This window comes from Bombina bombina, chromosome 6 (genome assembly GCF_027579735.1).
Source record: "Bombina bombina isolate aBomBom1 chromosome 6, aBomBom1.pri, whole genome shotgun sequence".
Taxonomy (NCBI): Eukaryota; Metazoa; Chordata; class Amphibia; order Anura; family Bombinatoridae; genus Bombina; species Bombina bombina.
The window spans coordinates 704,987,395-705,013,559 of NC_069504.1; the positions used below are offsets into that span (position 1 = coordinate 704,987,395).

A 26,165-nucleotide genomic window follows, 5' to 3' on the forward strand; every position below is an offset into this window, starting at 1 on the left:
AACGTATTCATAGCTTTATAACACTATTGATGGGGAGCCAAAATCTGTACTCTTTCAAGAAGCTACTTTAATTTGATAACTGGTTGTTATAATGTTCTACTCACACCATGTATGTATCCAGCCAAATATCTACAAATTGCTTGGTCTGTTTGCTTATTTTAGAGACATGTCAGAAAATACTGTATATATCTATTTAGGGAGAATAAGGAACTGGAAAACTATAGCTATAATATGTTATAGAGGCAACCAGAATTTCTTCTCATGGTTACCCAGCTCCTGAGTGCCTTATTTTCCCTATAACTTTTATTACAGAAAATCTGTTGCCCCTGTAACATCTTATTGCAGTAACCCAGCTCCTGAGTGCCTTATTGCCCTGTAACATCTTATTGCAGTAACACAGCTCCTGAGTGCCTTATTGTCCTGTAACATCTTATTGCAGTAATCCAGCTCCTGAGTGCCTTATTGCCCTGTAACATCTTATTGCAGTAACCCAGCTCCTGAGTGCCTTATTGCCCTGTAACATCTTATTGCAGTAACCCAGCTCCTGAGTGCCTTATTGTCCCTGTAACATCTTATTGCAGTAACCCAGCTCCTGAGTGCCTTATTGTCCTGTAACTTCTTATTGCAGTAACCCAGCTCCTGAGTGCCTTATTGTCCTGTAACATCTTATTGCAGTAATCCAGCTCCTGAGTGCCTTATTGCCCTGTAACATCTTATTGCAGTAACCCAGCTCCTGAGTGCCTTATTGCCCTGTAACATCTTATTGCAGTAACCCAGATCCTGAGTGCCTTATAACACTGTAACATCTTATTGCAGTAACCCAGCTCCTGAGTGCCTTATTGTCCTGTAACTTCTTATTGCAGTAATCCAGCTCCTGAGTGCCTTATTGCTCTGTAACATCTTATTACAGTAACACAGCTCCTGAGTGTCTTATTGCCCTGTAACACCTTATTGCAGTAACCCAGCTCCTGAGTGCCTTATTGCCATGTAACATCTTATTACAGTAACCCAGCTCCTGAGGGCCTTATTGTCCTGTAACATCTTATTGCAGTAACCCAGCTCCTGAGTGCCTTATTGCCCTGTAACATCGTATTACAGTAACCCAGCTCCTGAGTGCCTTATTGCTCTGTAACATCTTATTGCAGTAACCCTGCTCCTGAGTGCCTTATTGCCCTGTAACATCTTATTGCAGTAACCCAGCTCCTGAGTGCCTTATTGCGCTGTAACATCTTATTGCAGTAACCCAGCTCCTGAGTGCCTTATTGCCCTGTAACATCTTATTGCAGTAACCCAGCTCCTGAGTGCCTTATTGCGCTGTAACATCTTATTGCAGTAACCCAGCTCCTGAGTGCCTTATTGCCCTGTAACATCTTATTGCAGTAACCCAGATACTGAGTGCCTTATTGTCCCTGTAACATCTTATTGCAGTAACCCAGCTCCTGAGTGCCTTATTGCCCTGTAATATCTTATTGCAGTAACCCAGCTCCTGAGTGCCTTATAACCCCTGTAACATCTTATTGCAGTAACCCAGCTCCTGAGTGCCTTATTGCCCTGTAATATCTTATTGCAGTAACCCAGCTCCTGAGTGCCTTATTGTCCTGTAACATCTTATTGCAGTAACCCAGCTCCTGAGTGCCTTATTGTCCTGTAACATCTTATTGTAGTAACCCAGCTCCTGAGTGCTTTATTGCCCCTGTATAATCTTATTGCACTAACCCAGCTACTGAGTGCCTTATTGTCCTGTAACATCTTATTGCAGTAACCCAGCTCCTGAGTTCCTTATTGCCTCTGTAACATCTTATTGCAGTAACCCAGCTCCTGAGTGCCTTATTGTCCTGTAACATCTTATTGCAGTAACCCTGCTCCTAAAGTGCCTTATTGCCCTCTAACATCTTATTGCAGTAACCCAGCTCCTGAGTGCCTTATTGCCCCTGTAACATCTTATTGCAGTAACCCAGCTCCTGAGTGCCTTATTTTCCCTGTAACATCTTATTGCAGTAACCCATCTCCTGAGTGCCTTATTGTCCTGTAACATCTTATTGCAGTAACCCAGCTCCTGAGTGCCTTATTGCCCTGTAACATCTTATTGCAGTAACCCAGCTCCTGAGTGCCTTATTGCCCTGTAACAGCTTATTGCAGTAACCCAGCTCCTGAGTGCCTTATTGCCCCTGTAACATCTTATTGCAGTAACCCAGCTCCTGAGTGCCTTATTGTCCTGTAACATCTTATTGCAGTAACCAAGCTCCTGAGTGCCTTATTGTCCTGTAACATCTTATTGCAGTTACCCAGCGCCTGAGTGCCTTATTGCCCTGTAACATCTTATTGCAGTAACCCATCTCCTGAGTGCCTTATTGCCCTGTAACATTTTATTGCAGTAACCCAGCTCCTGAGTGCCTTATTTTCCCTGTAACATCTTATTGCAGTAACCCAGCTCCTGAGTGCCTTATTGTCCTGTAACATCTTATTGCAGTAACCCAGCTCCTGAGTGCCTTATTGTCCTGTAACATCTTATTGCAGTAACCCAGCTCCTGACTGCCTTATTGCCCTGTAACATCTTATTGCAGTAACTCAGCTCCTGAGTGCCTTATTGCCCTGTAACATCTTATTGCAGTAACCCAGCTCCTGAGTGCCTTATTGCGCTGTAAAATCTTATTGCAGTAACCCAGCTCCTGAGTGCCTTATTGCCCTATAACATCTTATTGCAGTAACCCAGCTCCTGAGTGCCTTATTGTCCCTGTGACATCTTATTGCAGTAACCCAGCTCCTGAGTGCCTTATTGTCCCTGTGACATCTTATTGCAGTAACCCAGCTCCTGAGTGCCTTATTGCTCCTGTAACATCTTATTGCAGTAACCCAGCTCCTGAGTACTTTATTGTCCTGTAACATCTTATTGCAGCAACCCAGTTCCTGAGTGCCTTATTGTCCCTGTAACATCTTATTGCAGTAACCCAGCTCCTGAGTGCCTTATTGCCCTGTAACATCTTATTACAGTAACCCAGCTCCTGAGTGCCTTATTGTCCTGTAACATCTTATTGCAGTAATCCAGCTCCTGAGTGCCTTATTGCCCCTGTAACATCTTATTGCAGTAATCCAGCTCCCGAGTGCCTTATTGCCCTGTAACATCTTATTGTAGTAACCCAGCTCCTGAGTGCCTTATTGCCCTGTAACATTTTATTGCAGTAACCCAGCTCCTGAGTGCCTTATTGCCCCTGTAACATCTTATTGCAGTAACCCAGCTCCTGAGTGCCTTATTGCCCTGTAACATCTTATTGCAATAACCCAGCTCCTGAGTGCCTTATTGCCCCTGTAACATCTTATTGCAGTAATCCAGCTCCTGAGTGCCTTATTGTCCCTGCAACATCTTATTGCAGTAACCCAGCTCCTGAGTGCCTTATTGTCACTGTAACATCTTATTGTAGTAACCCAGCTCCTGAGTGCCTTATTGCACTGTAACATCTTATTGTAGTAACCCAGCTCCTGAGTGCCTTATTGCCCTGTAACATTTTATTGCAGTAACCCAGATCCTGAGTGCCTTATTGTCCTGTAACATCTTATTGCAGTAACCCAGCTCCTGAGTGCCTTATTGTCCCTGTGACATCTTATTGCAGTAACCCAGCTCCTGAGTGCCTTATTGCTCCTGTAACATCTTATTGCAGTAACCCAGCTCCTGAGTACTTTATTGTCCTGTAACATCTTATTGCAGCAACCCAGTTCCTGAGTGCCTTATTGTCCCTGTAACATCTTATTGCAGTAACCCAGCTCCTGAGTGCCTTATTGCCCTGTAACATCTTATTACAGTAACCCAGCTCCTGAGTGCCTTATTGTCCTGTAACATCTTATTGCAGTAATCCAGCTCCTGAGTGCCTTATTGCCCCTGTAACATCTTATTGCAGTAATCCAGCTCCTGAGTGCCTTATTGTCCCTGCAACATCTTATTGCAGTAACCCAGCTCCTGAGTGCCTTATTGTCACTGTAACATCTTATTGTAGTAACCCAGCTCCCGAGTGCCTTATTGCCCTGTAACATCTTATTGTAGTAACCCAGCTCCTGAGTGCCTTATTGCCCTGTAACATTTTATTGCAGTAACCCAGATCCTGAGTGCCTTATTGTCCTGTAACATCTTATTGCAGTAACCCAGCTCCTAAGTGCCTTATTGTCCTGTAACATCTTATTGCAGTAACCCAGCTTCTCAGTGCCTTATTGTCCTGTAACATCTTATTGCAGTAACCCAGCTCCTGAGTGCCTTATTGCCCTTTTAAAAATTATTCCAGTAACAGAGACTATGGGGCCTATCTATCAAGCTCCGAATGGAGCTTGATGCCCCGTGTTTCTGGCGAGCCTGCAGGCTCGCCAGAAACAGCAGTTATGAAGCAGCGGTCACAAAGATCGCTGCTCCATAACCTGTCCGTCTGCTCTGAGCAGGCGGATAGACATCGCCGGAATTCAACCCGATCATACTCGACACCCCCTGCTGGCGGACGATTGGCCGCGAGTCTGCAGGGGGCGGTGTTGCATCAGCAGCTCTTGTGAGCTGCTGGTGCAATGCTGAATAAGGTCCGCCAGACTTTAAAAAATAGAGGCCCATGAGTGCTTTATTGTCCCTGTAACAAAGTATTACAGTAACCCAGCTCTATTATATTCCTCACTGCGGTTTATTGTCTCACCATTTCTAAATTTCCCAGTCTTGGAGAAGCTGGTGAATTCTTTTCCTCCGGCTGACATGAGAGTTACTGAACGATTCCATGGTCTTGAGGTTACTTGTTTATCCTCTGCTGCAGCTTTCAGATCAGGAAAATCACAAGAAAATGTTTCAGGAATAGATGAATCATATGATGAGATTGTGTTATAGAGGAGCTGCGTACCTGTGGGAGAAATTCACAACAGCTCGGTCAGATCAGTTCTTTCTGATATACCTGTAATGATTGTGCTCTGTTATAACTGTAATCACAATCCCCAGACTTCTATTTTCCACTATGTGCATCAGACAGACCAATTACAATTTAAAACTTGGAGTTTATCCAGTAAAAATGACCAAAAAAACAAGACTTCCCTGTCAGCTACTCCTGCACGGATCTCTGATATATGAAGCAGATAGGTCAGTAAAGTGACACTAAAGTCAAGATTCAGATAGAGCATATCATTTTTTTTTTAAATCCTATTGTCGCCCATTACTTGGAACATGCACAGGATATGCACACTTTCTGAAGCATCGGCTCCTACTGAGCATGTGTAAGCGTGCACTATATACACATATATGCATCTTATGATTGGCTGATGGCTGTCACATGATACAGGGGGAGGAAAATTGAATTAACTTTGAAATTTGCCAAAAATCTTTTGAAATTTAGTACTATTAGGAACTACTGCAAAGCCTGCATTCTAACTCACATGTCATACATTCTATTCCAGCAGAGCACACTTGTTTTCTTACCAATATCTTTGAACTGGTTATATGAGTAGGTGACACAAAGAAAAGACTGGCCATTGTGAAAAGCATTTGTGGGCCAATCATATTTCATATTGACAGGGGGTGGAAAGTGAGGAGTACTATGTACCAGCCAAAATCCTTGCTTGCTATCCAGAAGAACAACACCTGTACAAAAATAAGTTATAGTGTTGTTAGTTTCACAATACATCTTCATATAGTACATATATATATATATTATGTTTTGCTTCTGGTGATGTTGTACATAATTCTTAATTCATTATATATGAAATGTGTGACTTTAAAAACAGCAGCAGTACATTTAAAGGAACATTAAACTTAATGCATTCTACATAGAACAATATAACCAAAACAAGTGGTGAGCTATTTATGGCTTTCGTCGCATGCAAACTTTGCTAGCAATAAGCTTTTAACATGGATGGGTTTGCGCGCTTATTATAAGTTGAAAGTAGAATGTTGTGTGCAAGCGAAACTCAATGTGCGCTAACTTCAGGACTAAGGATTTATATAAATATATATGTATATATATATATATATATATAAATATATATGTGTATATATATATATATATATATATATATATATATATATATATATATATACAGGTAGCCCTCAGTTTACGCCGGGGTTAGGTTCCAGAAGGAATGGTTGTAAATTGAAACAGTTGTAAATTGAAACCCAGTTTATAATGTAAGTCAATGGGAAGTGAGGGAGTTAGGTTCCAGGCCCCTCTCAAAATTGTCATAAGTAACACCTAATACATTACTTTTAAAGCTTTGAAATGAAGACGTTAAATGCTAAACAGCATTATAAACCTAATGAAATAATCCCACAACACAGAATATATCATTAAACTAAGTTAAATGAACAAAAACATTTGCTAAACAGCATTATAAACCTAATAAAATAATCACACAACACAGACTTCACTTGCATTTTTCTGCAAACAGTTCTTTCTATGCATTCTAATCTGGACTGATTTATAGACAGGGAGACCTTGTTCCTTTGAAATCTGCTCGATAGCTCAGGTCTGGTTAAACTGATTAATTTCAGCTTGCTTGGCTTTGCTGCAACACAAGCGGACAGCTCCACCTACTGGCTATTTTAATCAATGCACTGCTTCTCAATACTTTTCAATAGCAGTCACATGACTGGAAAAAAAGGTTGTTATTCTGAAACGGTGTAAATTGAACCGTTGTAAAACGAGGGCCACCTGTATATATATAAAATTCAAGTAAAAAGTTAATCCCAAGGCAAAGTTTAAAAAATCAAAAGTTTTATTATAATCCAAATAGGATAAAAGTAACCCATGGGGTCCAAATTACACATAAAAGCACAGATGCATTAGGCTGATATGTTTGGGCAAACTGCCGTAATCATAGCTGACACAATACATCTGTGACACTTATTTAAAAGCACACCTTAACTTTCATTGGTTTTAAAAGTAACCAATGCCTGAGTTCAATTACTGTGTATCTTTTTAACCCTTAATACTCTGTCGCTACCTGTGAAACATTTGTAGAGTTGTGAAGAAACATTTCTGAATGTTAGCAGCTGATGACAAACTCATTGATTGTGTAGAGAGGGGTTTAGGCTGTTCATATAAGAAGAGCAGAACATTAGGGAACTTCCTGTCCCCATCTGAATTGCCCACTGTAACACCTACGACACAAGGTTCTTGGCTCAGACATGCGGGGATGTACAAGTGTGGGAGAACAAGGTGCAGACCTTGTGAGTTTGGCTTATTTTCTGACAATTTTCATTCAGAAGTCACAGGAGGAACATTTAAAATTGCATCTTGCCTCAATCGTACATCCTCCTATGTTATATACCTCATAACATGCATCCAATGTAGACTGCAATACGTAGGTCTTACGACCAATGATGTGAATACCAGGATCAGAGACAATCTGTCCACAATAAAGATAGGCGAGGATACCATGCCCCTGGTTAAACATTTCAAAAACACACATAAGAGCAATGCTACCTTGAGGTGGCAAGCCATTGAATGGATTAAACATCCAACAAGAGGTGGAGACAGAGACCAGATACTAGGCAAAAGAGAAATGTTTTGGGTTTTTAGACTCCAGACAAGAGTGCCTAGGGGGCTCAACTCAGAGTATGATTTGATCTATTATTGGAAATAACTATCACAGAAGCTGAATGCTTCTGTAGTTTTGAACATACTCTGTTTTGGGCTAGGGCACCTACTATTTATTTCATTCATCTTTTGACACAGAAAATGAATGTCACCCTTGAGTACAACTTTTTCACTAGACTATCTAAATAATCTATGCTGCTAACATAGTCATTTTTGTATTTGTTATAGAGAGGGGTAATCGGGTATACAATATGTGTTATATATATTTCAATGCACAATACGCACTAATGTATCAATGTATACATATGTATGTAAATATGTATGTGTGTGCATATGGAGGTATTTAATATTGTATATCATGACCCCATACTACTTTTATGACGTTTTATGTCCATTTCCATCTGTCTTTCCACAATACCCCCGTTAATAACATCCCTAAATCTCACCAAGTGAACTACAATTAAGTCATAGGAGTCAGTGAATGAATAAGGTTGCAACATACAGATATCTCAAGACTTTGGAAATATATATTATCTATTTTGATAAGAAACATTAGACGCGCAACAATGATGTATAGCAATACATGTGCCTACAGTCCCACGGCGGTGACACAGACAGCGACTATGATACTTCCTAAAAGACTTCTATACTATGAATCAGTTGTCACATCCATTTCCAAGTCACTTATTCTATCATATAAAAATAATATTTTTATTATGTCACATCTATAGCCCATTACCTATGTTACTATTATATATACCCCATGGAGGACAGACCAATATACGAATATATACAACACATAAAATGTAAGATACACCCTTTCATTATGAGTTAGATATATAACTTTATGAGAGGTTCTATAGGAATTCTGGTAATTGGGTTTACATATGTTTAGTAGTTTCACAGGTAGTGATGTCCGAATAGTTTGCCGGCGAATAGTTCCCGGCGAACATAGCATGTTCGCGTTCGCCGATGCGGGCGAACATATGCGATGTTCGATCCCCCCCTTATTCGTCATCATTGAGTAAACTTTGACCCTGTATCTCACAGTCTGCAGACACATTCCAGCCAATCAGCAGCAGACCCTCCCTCCCAGACCCTCCCAGCTCCTGAACAGCAGCCATTTTAGATTCATTCGGAAGCTGCATTGTTAGTGAGAGGAGGGACAGTGTAGCTGCTGGTGATTTAATAGGGAAATTGATAGCTAGGCTAGTGTATTCAGTGTCCACTACAGTCATGAAGGACTCATCTGATCTCTGCTGTAAGCACAGCACCCCAAAAAGCCCTCATATCTGGTGTAACAGTAGTGTAAATTTTAAAAAAAAAACTTTTTTGACTGTGAAACATCAGTCTGCTAGTGTAATCTAATTGCAGTTGCCTGCCTGCCAGCGTGTGTGCCAGACCCACTTGCCCAGTGCCACACCACTCATATCTGGTGTAAAAGTAGTGTAAATTTAAAAAAAACAACTTTTTTGACTGTGAAACATCAGTCTGCTAGTGTAATCTAATTGCAGTTGCCTGCCTGCCAGCGTGTGTGCCAGACCCACTTGCCCAGTGCCACACCACTCATATCTGGAGTAACAGTGTAAATTTAAAAAAACAAAAACTTTTTTGACTGTGAAACATCAGTCTGCTAGTGTAATCTAATTGCAGTTGCCTGCCTGCCAGCGTGTGTGCCAGGCCCACTTGCCCAGTGCCCCCACTCATATCTGGTGTAACAGTAGTGTAAATTTAAAAAAAAAAAAACTTTTTTGACTGTGAAACATCAGTCTGCTTGTGTAATCTAATTGCAGTTGCCTGCCTGCCAGCGTGTGTGCCAGGCCCACTTGCCCAGTGCCACCACTCATATCTGGTGTAACAGTAGTGTAAATTTAAAAAAAAAACTTTTTTGACTTTGAAACATCAGTCTGCTAGTGTAATCTAATTGCAGTTGCCTGCCAGCGTGTGTGCCAGGCCCACTTGCCCAGTGCCACCACTCATATCTGGAGTAACAGTAGTGTAAATTTAAAAAAATAAAACTTTTTTGACTGTGAAACATCAGTCTGCTAGTGTAATCTAATTGCAGTTGCCTGCCTGCCAGCGTGTGTGCCAGGCTCACAGCGTATACTGTGCCCACTTGCCCAGTCCCCCCACTCATATCTGGTGTAACAGTAGTGTAAATTAAAAAAAAAAAACTTTTTTGACTGTGAAACATCAGTCTGCTTGTGTAATCTAATTGCAGTTGCCTGCCTGCCAGCGTGTGTGCCAGGCTCACAGCGTATACTGTGCCCACTTGCCCAGTGCCACCACTAATATTTGGTGTAACAGTAGTGTAAATTTAAAAACAAAAAACTTTTTGGACTGTGAAACATCAGTCTGCTTTTTTGTGTCAGGCTCACAGCGTATACTGTGCCCACTTGCCAAGTGCCACCACTCATATCTTGTTTGATAGTAGTGTAAGTGTACATTTAAAAAAAAAAAAAAACTTTTTGGACTGAGTCTGTGAAACATCAGTCTGCTTTTTTGTTTCAGGCTCACAGCTTATACTGGGCCCACTTGCCCAGTGCCGCCACTCATATCTTGTTTAATAGTAGTGTAAGTGTACATTTAAAAAAATAAAAACTTTTTGGACTGTGAAACATCAGTCTGCTTTTTTGTGTCAGGCTCACAGCGTATACTGTGCCCACTTGCCCAGTGCCACCACTCATATCTTGTTTAATAGTAGTGTAAGTGTACATTTAAAAAAAAATGACAGGCAGAGGCAGGCCACCCCGCAGGTGCCGTCGTGGTCGTGGTGCTGTGATTCCCTTTGGCACTAGAATAATGCCCAATGTTCAGAGGCCACATCCCATGAACTCGAAAAGTTCTGAGGAGGACATAGTTGACTTTATAACACAGGACACCCAATCTTCTATGGCTCCCGCTCCGAACCTTGACGCATCATCCTCCTCCAGCTTATCTTCGGGCACCTCTCAAGTTACCACTCGCCCGCCTGCCGCCACCACCAACACTAGCACCACAGCCGCTTCACTTGATCTGTCAGAGGAGTTTTTTACACATCAGTTGGAAGAAATGAGTAATGCGCAACCATCATTGACAGAGGATGTAGATAACCGTGATATGTCTCAGTCAGGCAGCATTACAGACATGGACGTACGGTGTGATGATGTTGTACCCGCTGCTGCTTCCTTTGTTGATTTGTCAGATACAAGTGAAGCGGTTGATGAGGACGATGCGTCCGTGTATGTCACGTGGTTGCCCGCTAGAAGAGAAGAAGAACAGGGGGAAAGTTCAGATGGGGAGACAGAGAGGAAGAGGAGGAGACGAGTTGGAAGCAGGGGGAGGTCATCACAAGGAGCTAGTGGCACAGTCAGACAGCATGCATCGGCACCCGGGGTCAGCCAGACAGCACGCCAATAAACGCATGCTGTTGCCACCACCAGAATGCCGTCATTGCAGAGCTCAGCAGTGTGACATTTTTTTTGTGTGTCTGCCTCTGACAACAGCGATGCCATTTGCAACCTGTGCCAAAAGAAGAGTCGTGGGAAGTCCAACACCCACCTAGGTACAACTGCTTTGCGAAGGCACATGATCGCACATCACAAACGCCTATGGGATCAACACATGAGTAGAAGCAGCACACAAACTCAAAGCCGTCATCCTCCTCCTGGTCCAGCATCTTCAGCCATGTCAACCACTGCTGTCCTCCTTACCCCCTCTCAACCATCCGCCACTCCGTCTCTCTTCCGGAGCAGTTCCTGCTCATCTGCCCACAGTCAGGTGTCTGTCAAGGACATGTTTGAGCATAAGAAGCCAATGTCACAAAGTCACCCCCTTGCCCGGCGTCTGACAGCTGGCTTGTCTGAACTCTTAGCCCGCCAGCTTTTACCATACAAGCTGGTGGAGTCTAAGGCGTTCAAAAAATTTGTAGCTATTGGGACACCGCAGTGGAAGGTACCTGGCCGAAATTTCTTTGCACAAAAGGCAATCCCCAACCTGTACTCAATTGTGCGAAAGGGAGTAATGGCATGTCTGGCACACAGTGTTGGGGCAAGGGTCCATCTGACCACTGATAGCTGGTCTGCAAAGCATGGTCAGGGCAGGTATATCACCTACACTGCGCATTGGGTAAACCTGCTGACGGGTGCCAAGCATGGAATGCGTGGCTCTGCAGAGGAGGAGTTGGTGACAACGCCACGACTTGCAGGCAGGCCTGCTGCCACCTCTTCTACTCCTCCTACTCCATACTCTTCCATAACCTCCTCGGCTGAGTCCTCTTCTGCTGCTGCGTCTTGCTCCACATCAACGGCACCCCAGCAGCTCCGCAGGTACTATTCCACATCCCGGATACAGCAGTGTCCCGCCGTCTTGGGGTTGACTTGCCTGAAAGCAGAGAGTCACACCGGACCAGCACTCCTGTCCGCACTGAACGCACAGGTGGATCAGTGGCTGACTCCGCACCAACTGGAGATCGGCAAAGTGGTTTCTGACAATGGAAGTAATTTGGTGGCGGCATTGAAATTGGGCAAGTTGACACATGTGCCGTGCATGGCACATGTGTGTAATCTGATCGTACAACGCTTTGTGCATAAGTACCCAGGCTTACAGGACATCCTGAAGCAGGCCAGGAAGGTGTGTGGCCATTTGAGGCGTTGCTACACGGCCATAGCGCACTTTTCTGATATCCAGCGGTGAAACAACATGCCAGTGAGGCACTTGATTTGCGACAGCCCGACACGTTGGAATTCAACACTCCTTTTTTTTTTTTTTTAAATCTTTTTATTTAATTGGAGGAGAAGTTATGAACAGAAAACAAGAAATACATAACATATCCAGAACATAAGATATCAAACATTTGATTCTAATGAACTCAAACATAACATGCTAACTGTATGAAGAGAGAAAAAAATTTATCAGAGTTACTTGGATTCTGCGTATCGCTTCAAATATAACAAGTCATCTCTAACAGAACATCTTATCTTCTTCCTCCAATATCTTTTTTCTAATCTATTATTTAATTTGTAGGGACACTCAGTTACCATCTGCAAATCCTGACCTGCTTTCATCTGTCCCTTAGCCTAAATCGTGAGTCCGCCTGCTTTATTCCTATCTTAATTCAGTCTTGAATTTAAATAAGTGCAGCCCTGCACCTACCTGATATATTTTCTATTACGCTCAGGCTTTCTCACACAAAACTCAATAAATTAAAACAATAAATGTTTCTACCCGGGGGGAGGGGGGGTGAGGGAGAGGGAAAAAAGCAGAGAAAGAAAAGAGAAAAGAAAAGAAAAGAAGAAAAAAAAAAAAAAAATATGCCGCTTAATCTCCAGCTTACTTTTGCTTTTGTTAATTTTTCCAGTTTGAAGGTAATGAACCGTCTAAGATTAATTCCATGAAGGGTATGGAGTCCTGGAAAGGCGAAAGCATGTAGTATTGAACAGGTGTGGGTTCACTATGAATATACTTTTTCCATTTCTTAAAAAATATAGTAACCTGTTTAACTGCATCTTTATCCAGTCCTATTATCTCTAGCATAATCTGACTTCTCATGGAATTTGTGAATTCAATGATGGTAGGAGAATTTCTATGCTTCCACCTTTTGCATAAATGATTCCTTGCAATCAAAATCGCCAGATTTATGAATAATCTTTCCCCAATCCTTTGAATTGGATACAAGAAGAATATGTGTTCTGCCTTTAACTCTATCCTGTCTCCTGTTTTCCTGTTTATCCAGTATTGGATTTTACTCCAGAATTGCGCAATTTTTGGGCAAGTCCAAAAGTAATGCAGGAGATCCGCATTTACTTTATGACATTTAGGGCATGTGGCCTGTGATTGAGACCACTTGGCAATTCTGGCTGGGGTTAGATAATAATTGTTTATTACCTTATACTGTGATTCTCTTAGATTGATTCTATCAGTTGCCTCCCTTGTTCTCTCAATGCTATCTGTTATGTCCTTATCTTGCAACTCGGGAAAATGTAATGCATATTTCTGTTTACAGTGATTAATATGCAATGCTTCTTCTTTACTCATAATGTATTGATACCAAATTGAGATTGATCTGATACCTGCTTTATATAAAGTTATCCCTGCCTCGATATTTAATTGTGCCCAATGCTTACTAAACCTACTATCATAATCATTTATAAAATGACGGGCCTGTAGATATGCATAGAAATGCTTGGATGGCAGGTTATATTCGCGGGTCAGATTTTCAAAAGATCTGATATCCCCCGTGTGAGGTTCTTTTAATTGTGATACATAGATCAGCCCTTTCTTTTCCCAAGTATGGAATACACTATTACAATACCCTGGTGGGAAAGCAGGATTACCAGTAATCGGTAATGACCTAGAAGTCTGAAATTCTATCCCTAGTATTGAGCAATATTTCTGCCATGCGATCACTACATTGGCAATTGTGATTAACCTGCTTATATTACTAGGTAATTGTTTATACGGATAGTGTAACACAGCCTGCAGGTTAAATGGTTTGATTAATTCATTTTCGTGTTCGTAGTAAGTTACATAATCTGATTTGCTGAGCCAATCTGCCCCAAATTTAACCAAGGATACTATATTATAACAATAGAAAATTATCCCAGGCGAAACAAACACACTCTAGTGGATATCTAAACTTCGGTTTAAAATGTCACTTTAAGGCAATGTTCCGTGAAAAACAGGCATATAGGCTTAACATACACACCCCCCAAGGAAGCTTCAACAACCTCAATCCTCCAAGGCATCCACTGATGCGGAATAGGGTGAAAGTAAAAGACTCACCCTTCTGCCATAGGAGGTTTCTTATCGGCCCAAAAGAAACTTAGTGGCGAACTCCTCAAAGGTATAATCCTAAATGGGGACAATCTGCGGCTAAAGCCGCCGGTTCACCTATAGGAATTAACTCCTCTCCGTACCGCTTCTAGTTTCAAATGTCGGGCCTCCGCAGCTTGGCGTGTGACGTCATCGGGGTTGTGCGTAGTTGGGGGTGTGCCGCCTTCAGCCTATCACCATCCAGGAAACACGGTGCTTGCACTGTATTGACTTCACAGTGAAAACCGAAGTTTGAGGATCTTCGAAGGGACAAACTGCCAAAGAACAGGGACTCCTTGTCATCCCAAAGTAAATAGATAGCAAAAGATGAGGCAGCAGTCGGTTCCTTGTGTGCATAAAAACCAATTCTTTATTCTTCTTGTTTAAAACAATACTTCACATCACAGCAAACAGGTAAAAGGGATGCAGGTGGTTGACTAGTTTTGGCAATGCCGTAATCATATATGGTTTATGATTACGGCATTGCCGAAACTAGTCAACCACCTGCATCCCTTTTACCTGTTTGCTGTGATGTGAAGTATTGTTTTAAACAAGAAGAATAAAGAATTGGTTTTTATGCACACAAGGAACCGACTGCTGCCTCATCTTTTGCTATCTATATACTATATTATAGTATTTTATGTTTGGGCACGAAAAACCTCCAAATTCCCCCAGATAAAAAAAGCCCAAGCTTTGTTATAGCTATCAATATCTCTCTTGTGCAATAAAAGGGGTAGATTTTGAAGCAGAAATAAAAATCTTGGGAAAATAATGGTTTTGATGACATTTATGCGGGCTGAAATAGATAAATAATATAAGTTCCATTTTGCTAGATCATGCTGTAGTTTCTGGAATAAATCTTTAAAGTTGAGCTGGTACCAGTGTGCTGGGTTCTTAGAAATCTTGATACCTAGATAGTTGATAACCTGTACTTCTCTGAATTTCCCAGAATAACTATTTCTATTTTTTGTGATCCAAAGAATTTCTGATTTGTTAATGTTTATTTTATATCCAGAGAAAGAACTGAATGTGTTTAATATCTTCACAAAACTTGGTATAGACTGCCTCGTATTTTGTAAAAATATTAACAGATCATCTGCGTAAAGTGCCACAGAAACCTTCTGATTCCCCACAGAAATTGGTGGAAGAGACTTTCTTAGATATATGGCTAAAGGTTCCAGTGCGATATCAAAGAGTAATGGTGAAAGCGGGCACCCCTGGCGTGTTCCTTTGCCCAGAGTAATATTTTGTGATAGCTCACCGTTGACCAAAAGTTGAGACCTGGGCTTATTGTATACTAACCTGATCAAGTCGACCAGGGCGCCGGAAAATCCAAACCTTTTCAATGAGTTTATTAGATGGTCCCAGGTGATTGAGTCAAAAGCCTTCTCGGCATCTACAGTGAGTAATGCTATATCTTCCCCCTGATTTTTCTTTCCGGCGTCCTGGTCAACCCGATGGAGATAGTCCATGGTAATAAGGACTCTACGCATGTTTCTGACTGCGTTTCTGCCTGGGATGAAGCCTGCCTGATCAGGATGGATAATTTCTGTAATGGATTCCTTCATTCTTTCCGCAATAAGAGACATTACAATCTTATAATCTTGATTAAGAAGCGAAATTGGCCGATATGACGCTACATTGGTTGGGTCCTTCGCTTTCTTATGAATTAGAGAGACTACTGAATCAGAAAAGTATAATGAATTCATATCTTTCTGGAGATAATATTGGTTAAATAATTTGGTTAAGGTACCCGCTATCTCTGCCTTCATGATTTTATAAAACTCTGCCGGTAGGCCATCTGGCCCGGGCGCTTTACCAAGTTTAGATTTTTTTATGATATTTGATATTTCGGTTTCGGTGATGGGGGCATTCATTTTCTGTAATGCTGCCTGCGATATCTGGGGAATGTCCAACCCCAGCCAGAATTGCTCTTTTTGCCTTTCGTCCACCTCTTCCCTTGCATAGAGATTACTATAATATTCAAAAAATGCCCTGCAAATTTCATCTTTATTACTCAAGAGTTTCCCTTCAGACCGAATTGAAAGGATTTGATTTGATTTTTTTCTAAATTTGACCAACCTGGCCAGATGTTTGGCCGATATACCTTGACTGCCCTGAAATGTGGACCTATTTTTCATCTCTTCGTATGCCCCGATTTTATTCAAGAAACATTCCCTTTCCAATCTAGCTGCTTTGTATATATCCCAATTTTCCTTATTGGGATTTCTGAGATATTTCACATATTTATTTCTAAGTTGGTTTGCTAGCTGCGTTTCTCTCAGTTTATTTTTCTTGTTCCTTTTAATCATGTAGGCTTTTACTTCCCCCCTGATAACCGCCTTGCCTGCTTCCCAGAATACCTCGGTCTTGTTTATGTAATCTATATTCTGTGTGGAGTATTCTCTCCATTTTTGCTGTAACCAGTTTGCAAATGGTACACTTTTATACATGTATTGGGGAAAACGGAAAGAGTTTGCAATTTTTTTGGGGGGAGTACTCCACACAATCCTTATATCAATAATTGCGTGATCGGATAATATTATCTCCGAAATCTGAGACTCGATCTGATTTCTCATAATGTGTTCGTCTACTAGGAACATATCAATTCGGGAAAATTTTTTATGCGCGCCTGACTCGCAAGTAAATTCCCGAGTGTCTGGGTGCTGGATACGCCAGGCGTCGTGTAATTTCAATACACGAGAAAAACTCTGCAGCCGCTTCGCTTCCCTATTATTAGCCACTCTACGCCGATTTTTATATCGATCTAGGTCAGGACACATTGTGCAGTTAAAGTCTCCTGCTACAATCAGGTTCTGCCCAATATATGAAGATATAACCTTAATCATCTTTTCCCAGAACTTAGGGTCCCAGTTATTCGGGGCATATAAGTTACATAACGTCCAAATTTTCTTATCTATTTTCAGTTGTATTATTATGTATTTCCCACCTGGGTCTAATTCCTGCTTGACTATACTATATGATAGGTCCCTACCAAGCAAAATTGCTACCCCTTTTTTACGTTTTTCACAAGGTGTGGCAATTATTTCCGCTATCCAATTTGTTTTCAATTTACTTATCTCAGCCTCTTTAAGATGTAGTTCTTGTAGTAATATAATGTCTGGATGGTGTTTTCTAACTTGCTTGAGGACATTTTTACGCTTAATGGGAGATGTTATTCCCCCCACATTCCACGAAATTAATTTAAGTGAATTATTCATTTATTCAAAATCTGTACCTATTGAGATTAAAAACAAATTACACAGCAAACAGAGAGAAAGAAAAAAAAAAAAAATACAAACAGCACGCAGGTATCCCTCTCCCCCCTTTCCCTTTATTACTAACCAGCCCACCATTCTAATCTCCAAAGCCTATGAATGCCTTTGTCTTTGAGTGATGCTTAGACCTCTATATTGTTGTCTCTACAGAATTCCTTTGCCTCTTCAATAGTGTTTAGTGTGGTGACACCGTTCATGCCCAGTACCGTAATTTTCGCAGGGTATTTCATGGTTGCCTTCAACCCTGCCCTGATTAATCCTGAGCAGAAAGGTGCCATCCCACGCCTCTTTGAGGAGGTCTCCATTGAATAATCCTGGAATAAAAGGATCTGCTTGGTGTCTATAGTAAGAGTCTGGGCCTGCCTGTATTTCTGCATGATTTTAACTTTGTCTTGAAAGTTTAGGTACTTTATCATCACCATTCTTGGTCGCATACTACCTTCTTTTGACTGTCTCACCATGCCGACCCTATGTGCTCTCTCCACCTGGAAACCTCCCTCCGCTCCTTGTAGACCTAGCAGTTTTGGTAATGTCTGTGTACTAAATAATAAAAGGTCTTCAAAGTCTCTTGATTCTGGGAGACCAATCACACGCACATTGTTCCGCCTGGACCTATCTTCAAGATCCTCAATTTTAACTTTTAATAACTTAATCTCATCTGAATGCGTGTCCAGCACGGTTTCCTGTCTATAATGCGTGTCTTCTATATTCGAAATTCTAGCTTCTACCTCCGTTAATCTGTTTGAAAATTGTTTTATTTCATTTGATAGCTCTGAAATCTCCCCTTTTATTATTTCAAATTGTGGCAGGATTCATTCTGCAAGCTGGTTTGTAGTGAGTTGTTTTTCCTGGTTCAGATCTGGACTTCTAACTGATAATTCTTGTAAATTCTCCTGCGAGGATTTTTGTTTTTTATCCTTCCTTATAGGCATGGCTGGAGATTTACTTTTAGAATTTGTAATATATTTCTCCATTTATTACGCAACTCCAAACTAATATCTGATTAGTCCCTGTTTGGTCTCAGCTGTAAACTCTCTCTACCCTGCAATTGATCCTATATGATCCACTTTATCTGAACAGACTGTTCTGTGGTAAGTTACTCTTAAACAGTAAGAAAAAATACAGATTTAGTTACATATATAGCCTGTTACATAATGCAGCACAAAGTACCGCTTAAATGTGCCATATAACATTTACAAGAAAAGATAACACAGTGCAGACCCCCTTTTGCAAATTAACAGAGTTACCTAAAAAACAGGAAATTTAGGTGGTGTAAACTGAGATTGTCTACTGATTTCTAGAATTTAAACAATAAGCAGCCCACTATTTTAGTTATAACTTATGAGGATAACTCCTGCTATGCGGGCTTAGTCACTCAGGTGCACACCCTTTTCAAAAATGCTTCTGCCCAGCTTAAATTAAGTTCTACTCCTTTGACAACTCATACAGCCTCCTATGACCTTTTTTTCATATGAGCAACTATAAGGGCCTGCAGCCTCAGGCAGGATCTGAAACACACAATTCAGAGCTGATAAGAATTACTTTAACCATTATCCTCTTTTCTGTATGTACCATGCAAGCTACAGCTTTTTTTTTCTTTTTTTTCTCTTTTTTTCCCCCTTTTTTTTTTTTTTTTTAGAGAATGTAGCCTATATTGCTCTTAAATATCAGATACAATGTGTAAATTTGACCACTACAGCAGAAACCTGGCCTATCTAATATGATTTTTTGTGCCTTATAATATACATTCAACTGTCTATTACATCATGATTTTTACCACTGCACCGTTGAAACTTTCAAGATTTTTTGCTAGTAAGTGAGCAATCAGCTAAATATTTCAAATTTTTCTACTAGGTACAGACATAGAAAAAAGAAATTATAACAGCCCTCTGCCTCCGTGGTGTCCCCTTTGCTTGATACAGTTCTGAGAGTACTCAGGGCCCTTATAATGCCAGACACAATTATGGATAACAGCCTCTTCAAGGTTGTCTATAGTCAATATCCCTTTAATATTTTTTCCTTAGGTTGTGGGCAGAAAAGAAGGGGACAGATAAGGCAGTATCCCTCCTCCTGCAGCAAAATAAGTGTCTCCCTCCGAAAAGTTATGGCCACTCTCAGTCCTATGTGCACAAGAGAAAAGAAGGAAAGTCCAATTCCCCAACTGTGCTCCCACTCAAAAATATGCAAAGACAAACAGCAAGAGGAAAAGTCTGCTTCCCCGCTATGCTCCTTCTGCCATAGCTTATTGGTGAAACACACAGCCAGCTCCGTTCTGTCACCAACAGTACCGCCTGTATCACTCAGCTTGTAATGAAACTTTAAGCTGCCCCCAAGGAAAAGGTAACCATTATACTTACCCCCCTTTGTCTTCACGGCTCATTCGTGGCTGATCTCCGGTGGCCACTTCTCTCTGAACGCTCTCCTCCAGCTACTAGCGTTCTTAGCCCACCTTCCGAGCTTCCTGTGGCCTTCACACCAACCAGCTCTTGGTGTCGCGCCCTGACGTCAGAACTACTCGCCGACTTACAGAGGGGGGGAGCACCGATCTTCCGGCAGCAGTGTCTCCAGGTTCAACGGCCGCTCCCAGCTTCCAGCTTGCAGGTATGTGGACGTTTTGCCTGGGCTCTACCTCCTTCTTCCTTGACACCCGCTCCTTCTCGCTCAGTCAGGGAATTTGAGCTGCCTTCACTGAATTTAGGGTAACTTGGATGTTTCCCCTGGCTTGCTATGCAGCGACTCTTCGGCGTGGCTGTGGAGAACTCTGTCTTTTATGCCCTTCTAGGCTTTATGAGCAACCACCGTCTGGTCCAGTGCTCCCGTTATAGGTTAAAAGCTTAGTCCTTTTATCATCCCTTTCTCACAGGCTTTAGAGAAGAGATGGAAGCATTCAGATGCAAGAATAGGCTGCTCCCAATCAGCCCTTTTTTTGGGATCTGTAGAGTTTCCTTAAGCCAGCTTTTAATCCTCCGGCCGGGCTTGTACTTTACACCCCGCAATGAGGCTCAGTGGCTTGGAAGTTTTTCAGAGCTGATACTGCTCCACGCTGCTCCACACAGGTGAGCTTGAGCGTGCACCTCCACCTTCACGCTCCTCCCACAGGAAACTCCTCGGAATTCAACACTCCTAATGTTCGACCACCTGCTCCAACAAGAAAAAGCCGTTAACGAGTATTTGTATGACTTGGGGTGCTAGGACAGCCTCTGCGGAGCTGGGAATTTTGTTGCCACGTTACTGGGCGCTCATGCGCAATGCCTGTAGGCTCATGCGTCCTTTTGAGGAGGTGACAAACCTAGTCAGTCGCACCGAAGGCACCATCAGCGACATCATACCATTTTTCTTCCTGGAGCATGCCCTGCGAAGAGTGCTGGATCAGGCCGTAAATGAGCGTGAAGAGGAAGAGTTGTGGTCACCATCACCACCACAAACAGCCTTATCAGCATCGCTTGCTTGAGCAGCGGCAATGCTGGAAGAGGATTGTGAGTAAGAGGAGTCAGAGGAGGAATGTGGCTTGGAGGAGGAGGAGGAGGAGGAAGACCAACCACAACAGGCATCCCAGGGTGCTCGTTGTCACCTATCTGGTACCCGTGGTGTTGTACGTGGCTGGGGGGAAGAACATACCTTCAGTGAGATCACTGAGGACGAGGAACGGGACATGAGTAGCTCGGCATCCAACCTTGTGCAAATGGGGTCTTTCATGCTGTCGTGCCTGTTGAGTGACCCTCGTATAAAAAAGCTGAAGGAGAACGACCTGTACTAGGTGTCCACGCTACTAGACCGCCGGTATAAGCATAAAGTGCCTGAAATGTTACCGAATTACCGCAAGTCGGAAAGGATGCAGCAGTTCCAAAATAAATTAAAAAGTATGCTTTACACAGCGTATAAGGGTGATGTCACAGCACAACGGGAATCTAACAGGAGAAGAGGTGAAAGTAATCCTACGACTCCCACGACCACGCCGGCAAGGACAGGATGCTTTACAGACGTGTTGTTGATGGAGGACATGCAGAGCTTTTTAACTCCTATGCATTGCTACAGCCCTTTGGGGTCCACCCTCAGAGAACGACTCGACCGTCAGGTAGCAGACTACCTCACCTTAACTGCAGATCTCGACACTCTGAGGAGCGATTAATCCCTTGACTACTGGGTGTGCAGGCTTGACCTGTGGCCTGGGCTATCTAAATTTGCGATAGAACTTCTGGCCTGCCCCGCTTCAAGTGTCCTGTCAGAAAGGACCTTCAGTGCAGCAGGAGGTATTGTCACTGAGAAGAGAAGTCGCCTAGGTCAAAAAAGTCTAGATTACCTCACCTTTATTAAGATGAATGAGGGATGGATCCCAAAGGGACTGACATTGGGCAATACATTCGAGTAAAAAACAGAATTTATGTTTACCTGATAAATTACTTTCTCCAACGGTGTGTCCGGTCCACGGCGTCATCCTTACTTGTGGGATATTCTCTTCCCCAACAGGAAATGGCAAAGAGCCCAGCAAAGCTGGTCACATGATCCCTCCTAGGCTCCGCCTACCCCAGTCATTCGACCGACGTTAAGGAGGAATATTTGCATAGGAGAAACCATATGGTACCGTGGTGACTGTAGTTAAAGAAAATAAATTATCAGACCTGATTAAAAAAACCAGGGCGGGCCGTGGACCGGACACACCGTTGGAGAAAGTAATTTATCAGGTAAACATAATTCTGTTTTCTCCAACATAGGTGTGTCCGGTCCACGGCGTCATCCTTACTTGTGGGAACCAATACCAAAGCTTTAGGACACGGATGAAGGGAGGGAGCAAATCAGGTCACATAAATGGAAGGCACCACGGCTTGCAAAACCTTTCTCCCAAAAATAGCCTCAGAAGAAGCAAAAGTATCAAACTTGTAAAATTTGGTAAAAGTGTGCAGTGAAGACCAAGTCGCTGCCCTACATATCTGATCAACAGAAGCCTCGTTCTTGAAGGCCCATGTGGAAGCCACAGCCCTAGTGGAATGAGCTGTGATTCTTTCGGGAGGCTGCCGTCCGGCAGTCTCGTAAGCCAATCTGATGATGCTTTTAATCCAAAAAGAGAGAGAGGTAGAAGTTGCTTTTTGACCTCTCCTTTTACCGGAATAAACAACAAACAAGGAAGATGTTTGTCTAAAATCCTTTGTAGCATCTAAATAGAATTTTAGAGCGCGAACAACATCCAAATTGTGCAACAAACGTTCCTTCTTTGAAACTGGTTTCGGACATAGAGAAGGTACGATAATCTCCTGGTTAATGTTTTTGTTAGAAACAACTTTTGGAAGAAAACCAGGTTTAGTACGTAAAACCACCTTATCTGCATGGAACACCAGATAAGGAGGAGAACACTGCAGAGCAGATAATTCTGAAACTCTTCTAGCAGAAGAAATTGCAACTAAAAACAAAACTTTCCAAGATAATAACTTAATATCAACGGAATGCAAGGGTTCAAACGGAACCCCCTGAAGAACTGAAAGAACTAAATTGAGACTCCAAGGAGGAGTCAAAGGTTTGTAAACAGGCTTAATTCTAACCAGAGCCTGAACAAAGGCTTGAACATCTGGCACAGCGGCCAGCTTTTTGTGAAGTAACACAGACAAGGCAGAAATCTGTCCCTTCAGGGAACTTGCAGATAATCCTTTTTCCAATCCTTCTTGAAGGAAGGATAGAATCCTAGGAATCTTAACCTTGTCCCAAGGGAATCCTTTAGATTCACACCAACAGATATATTTTTTCCAAATTTTGTGGTAAATCTTTCTAGTTACAGGCTTTCTGGCCTGAACAAGAGTATCGATAACAGAATCTGAGAACCCTCGCTTCGATAAGATCAAGCGTTCAATCTCCAAGCAGTCAGCTGGAGTGAAACCAGATTCGGATGTTCGAACGGACCCTGAACAAGAAGGTCTCGTCTCAAAGGTAGCTTCCAAGGAGGAGCCGATGACATATTCACCAGATCTGCATACCAAGTCCTGCGTGGCCACGCAGGAGCTATCAAGATCACCGACGCCCTCTCCTGATTGATCCTGGCTACCAGCCTGGGGATGAGAGGAAACGGCGGGAACACATAAGCTAGTTTGAAGGTCCAAGGTGCTACTAGTGCATCCACTAGAGCCGCCTTGGGATCCCTGGATCTGGACCCGTAGCAAGGAACTTTGAAGTTCTGACGAGAGGCCATCAGATCCATGTCTGGAATGCCCCACAGCTGAGTGACTTGGGCAAAGATTTCCGGATGGAGTTCCCACTCCCCCGGATGCAATGTCTGACGACTCAGAAAATCCGCTTCCCAATTTTCCACTCCTGGGATGTGGATAGCAGACAGGTGGCAGGAGTGAGACTCCGCCCATAGAATGATTTTGGTCACTTCTTCCATCGCCAGGGAACTCCTTGTTCCACCCTGATGGTTGATGTACGCAACAGTTGTCATGTTGTCTGATTGAAACCGTATGAACTTGGCCCTCGCTAGCTGAGGCCAAGCCTTGAGAGCATTGAATATCGCTCTCAGTTCCAGAATATTTATCGGTAGAAGAGATTCTTCCCGAGACCAAAGACCCTGAGCTTTCAGGGATCCCCAGACCGCGCCCCAGCCCATCAGACTGGCGTCGGTCGTGACAATGACCCACTCTGGTCTGCGGAATGTCATCCCTCGTGACAGGTTGTCCAGGGACAGCCACCAACGGAGTGAGTCTCTGGTCTTCTGATTTACTTGTATCTTCGGAGACAAGTCTGTATAGTCCCCATTCCACTGACTGAGCATGCACAGTTGTAATGGTCTTAGATGAATGCGTGCAAAAGGAACTATGTCCATTGCCGCTACCATCAACCCGATCACTTCCATGCACTGAGCTATGGAAGGAAGAGGAACGGAATGAAGTATCCGACAAGAGTCTAGAAGTTTTGTTTTTCTGGCCTCTGTCAGAAAAATCCTCATTTCTAAGGAGTCTATTATTGTTCCCAAGAAGGGAACCCTTGTTGACGGAGATAGAGAACTCTTTTCCACGTTCACTTTCCATCCGTGAGATCTGAGAAAGGCCAGGACAATGTCCGTGTGAGCCTTTGCTTGAGGAAGGGACGACGCTTGAATCAGAATGTCGTCCAAGTAAGGTACTACAGCAATGCCCCTTGGTCTTAGCACAGCTAGAAGGGACCCTAGTACCTTTGTGAAAATCCTTGGAGCAGTGGCTAATCCGAAAGGAAGCGCCACGAACTGGTAATGTTTGTCCAGGAATGCGAACCTCAGGAACCGATGATGTTCCTTGTGGATAGGAATATGTAGATACGCATCCTTTAAATCCACCGTGGTCATGAATTGACCTTCCTGGATGGAAGGAAGAATAGTTCGAATGGTTTCCATCTTGAACGATGGAACCTTGAGAAACTTGTTTAAGATCTTGAGATCTAAGATTGGTCTGAACGTTCCCTCTTTTTTGGGAACTATAAACAGATTGGAGTAGAACCCCATCCCTTGTTCTCTTAATGGAACGGGATGAATCACTCCCATTTTTAACAGGTCTTCTACACAATGTAAGAATGCCTGTCTTTTTATGTGGTCTGAAGACAACTGAGACCTGTGGAACCTCCCCCTTGGGGGAAGTCCCTTGAATTCCAGAAGATAACCTTGGGAGACTATCTCTAGCGCCCAAGGATCCAGAACATCTCTTGCCCAAGCCTGAGCGAAGAGAGAGAGTCTGCCCCCCACCAGATCCGGTCCCGGATCGGGGGCCAACATTTCATGCTGTCTTGGTAGCAGTGGCAGGTTTCTTGGCCTGCTTTCCCTTGTTCCAGCCTTGCATTGGTCTCCAAGCTGGCTTGGCTTGAGAAGTATTACCCTCTTGCTTAGAGGACGTAGCACCTTGGGCTGGTCCGTTTCTACGAAAGGGACGAAAATTAGGTTTATTTTTTGCCTTGAAAGGCCGATCCTGAGGAAGGGCGTGGCCCTTACCCCCAGTGATATCCGAGATAATCTCTTTCAAGTCAGGGCCAAACAGCGTTTTCCCCTTGAAAGGAATGTTAAGTAGCTTGTTCTTGGAAGACGCATCAGCCGACCAAGATTTCAACCAAAGCGCTCTGCGCGCCACAATAGCAAACCCAGAATTCTTAGCCGCTAACCTAGCCAATTGCAAAGTGGCGTCTAGGGTGAAAGAATTAGCCAATTTGAGAGCATTGATTCTGTCCATAATCTCCTCATAAGGAGGAGAATCACTGTCGACCGCCTTTATCAGCTCATCGAACCAGAAACATGCGGCTGTAGCGACAGGGACAATGCATGAAATTGGTTGTAGAAGGTAACCCTGCTGAACAAACATCTTTTTAAGCAAACCTTCTAATTTTTTATCCATAGGATCTTTGAAAGCACAACTATCCTCTATGGGTATAGTGGTGCGTTTGTTTAAAGTGGAAACCGCTCCCTCGACCTTGGGGACTGTCTGCCATAAGTCCTTTCTGGGGTCGACCATAGGAAACAATTTTTTAAATATGGGGGGAGGGACGAAAGGAATACCGGGCCTTTCCCATTCTTTATTAACAATGTCCGCCACCCCGCTTGGGTATA

At 42.8% G+C, this 26,165-nt stretch overlaps 1 protein-coding gene across 2 annotated transcripts in view; it reads right to left on the reverse strand.

Annotated features, from left to right (window-relative positions):
• DNASE2 (deoxyribonuclease 2, lysosomal) overlaps positions 1-26,165 on the reverse strand; it is a 195,601-nt gene that overhangs the window by 14,677 nt on the left and 154,759 nt on the right. For both annotated transcript variants that reach the window (XM_053717847.1, XM_053717848.1), the window contains exons 5-6: positions 5,432-5,593; positions 4,665-4,862 (exon numbers count right to left, since the gene is read on the reverse strand). In XM_053717847.1, the coding sequence (XP_053573822.1) occupies positions 4,665-4,862; positions 5,432-5,593 (360 nt within the window). The remainder of the gene's footprint in view (positions 1-4,664; positions 4,863-5,431; positions 5,594-26,165) is intronic.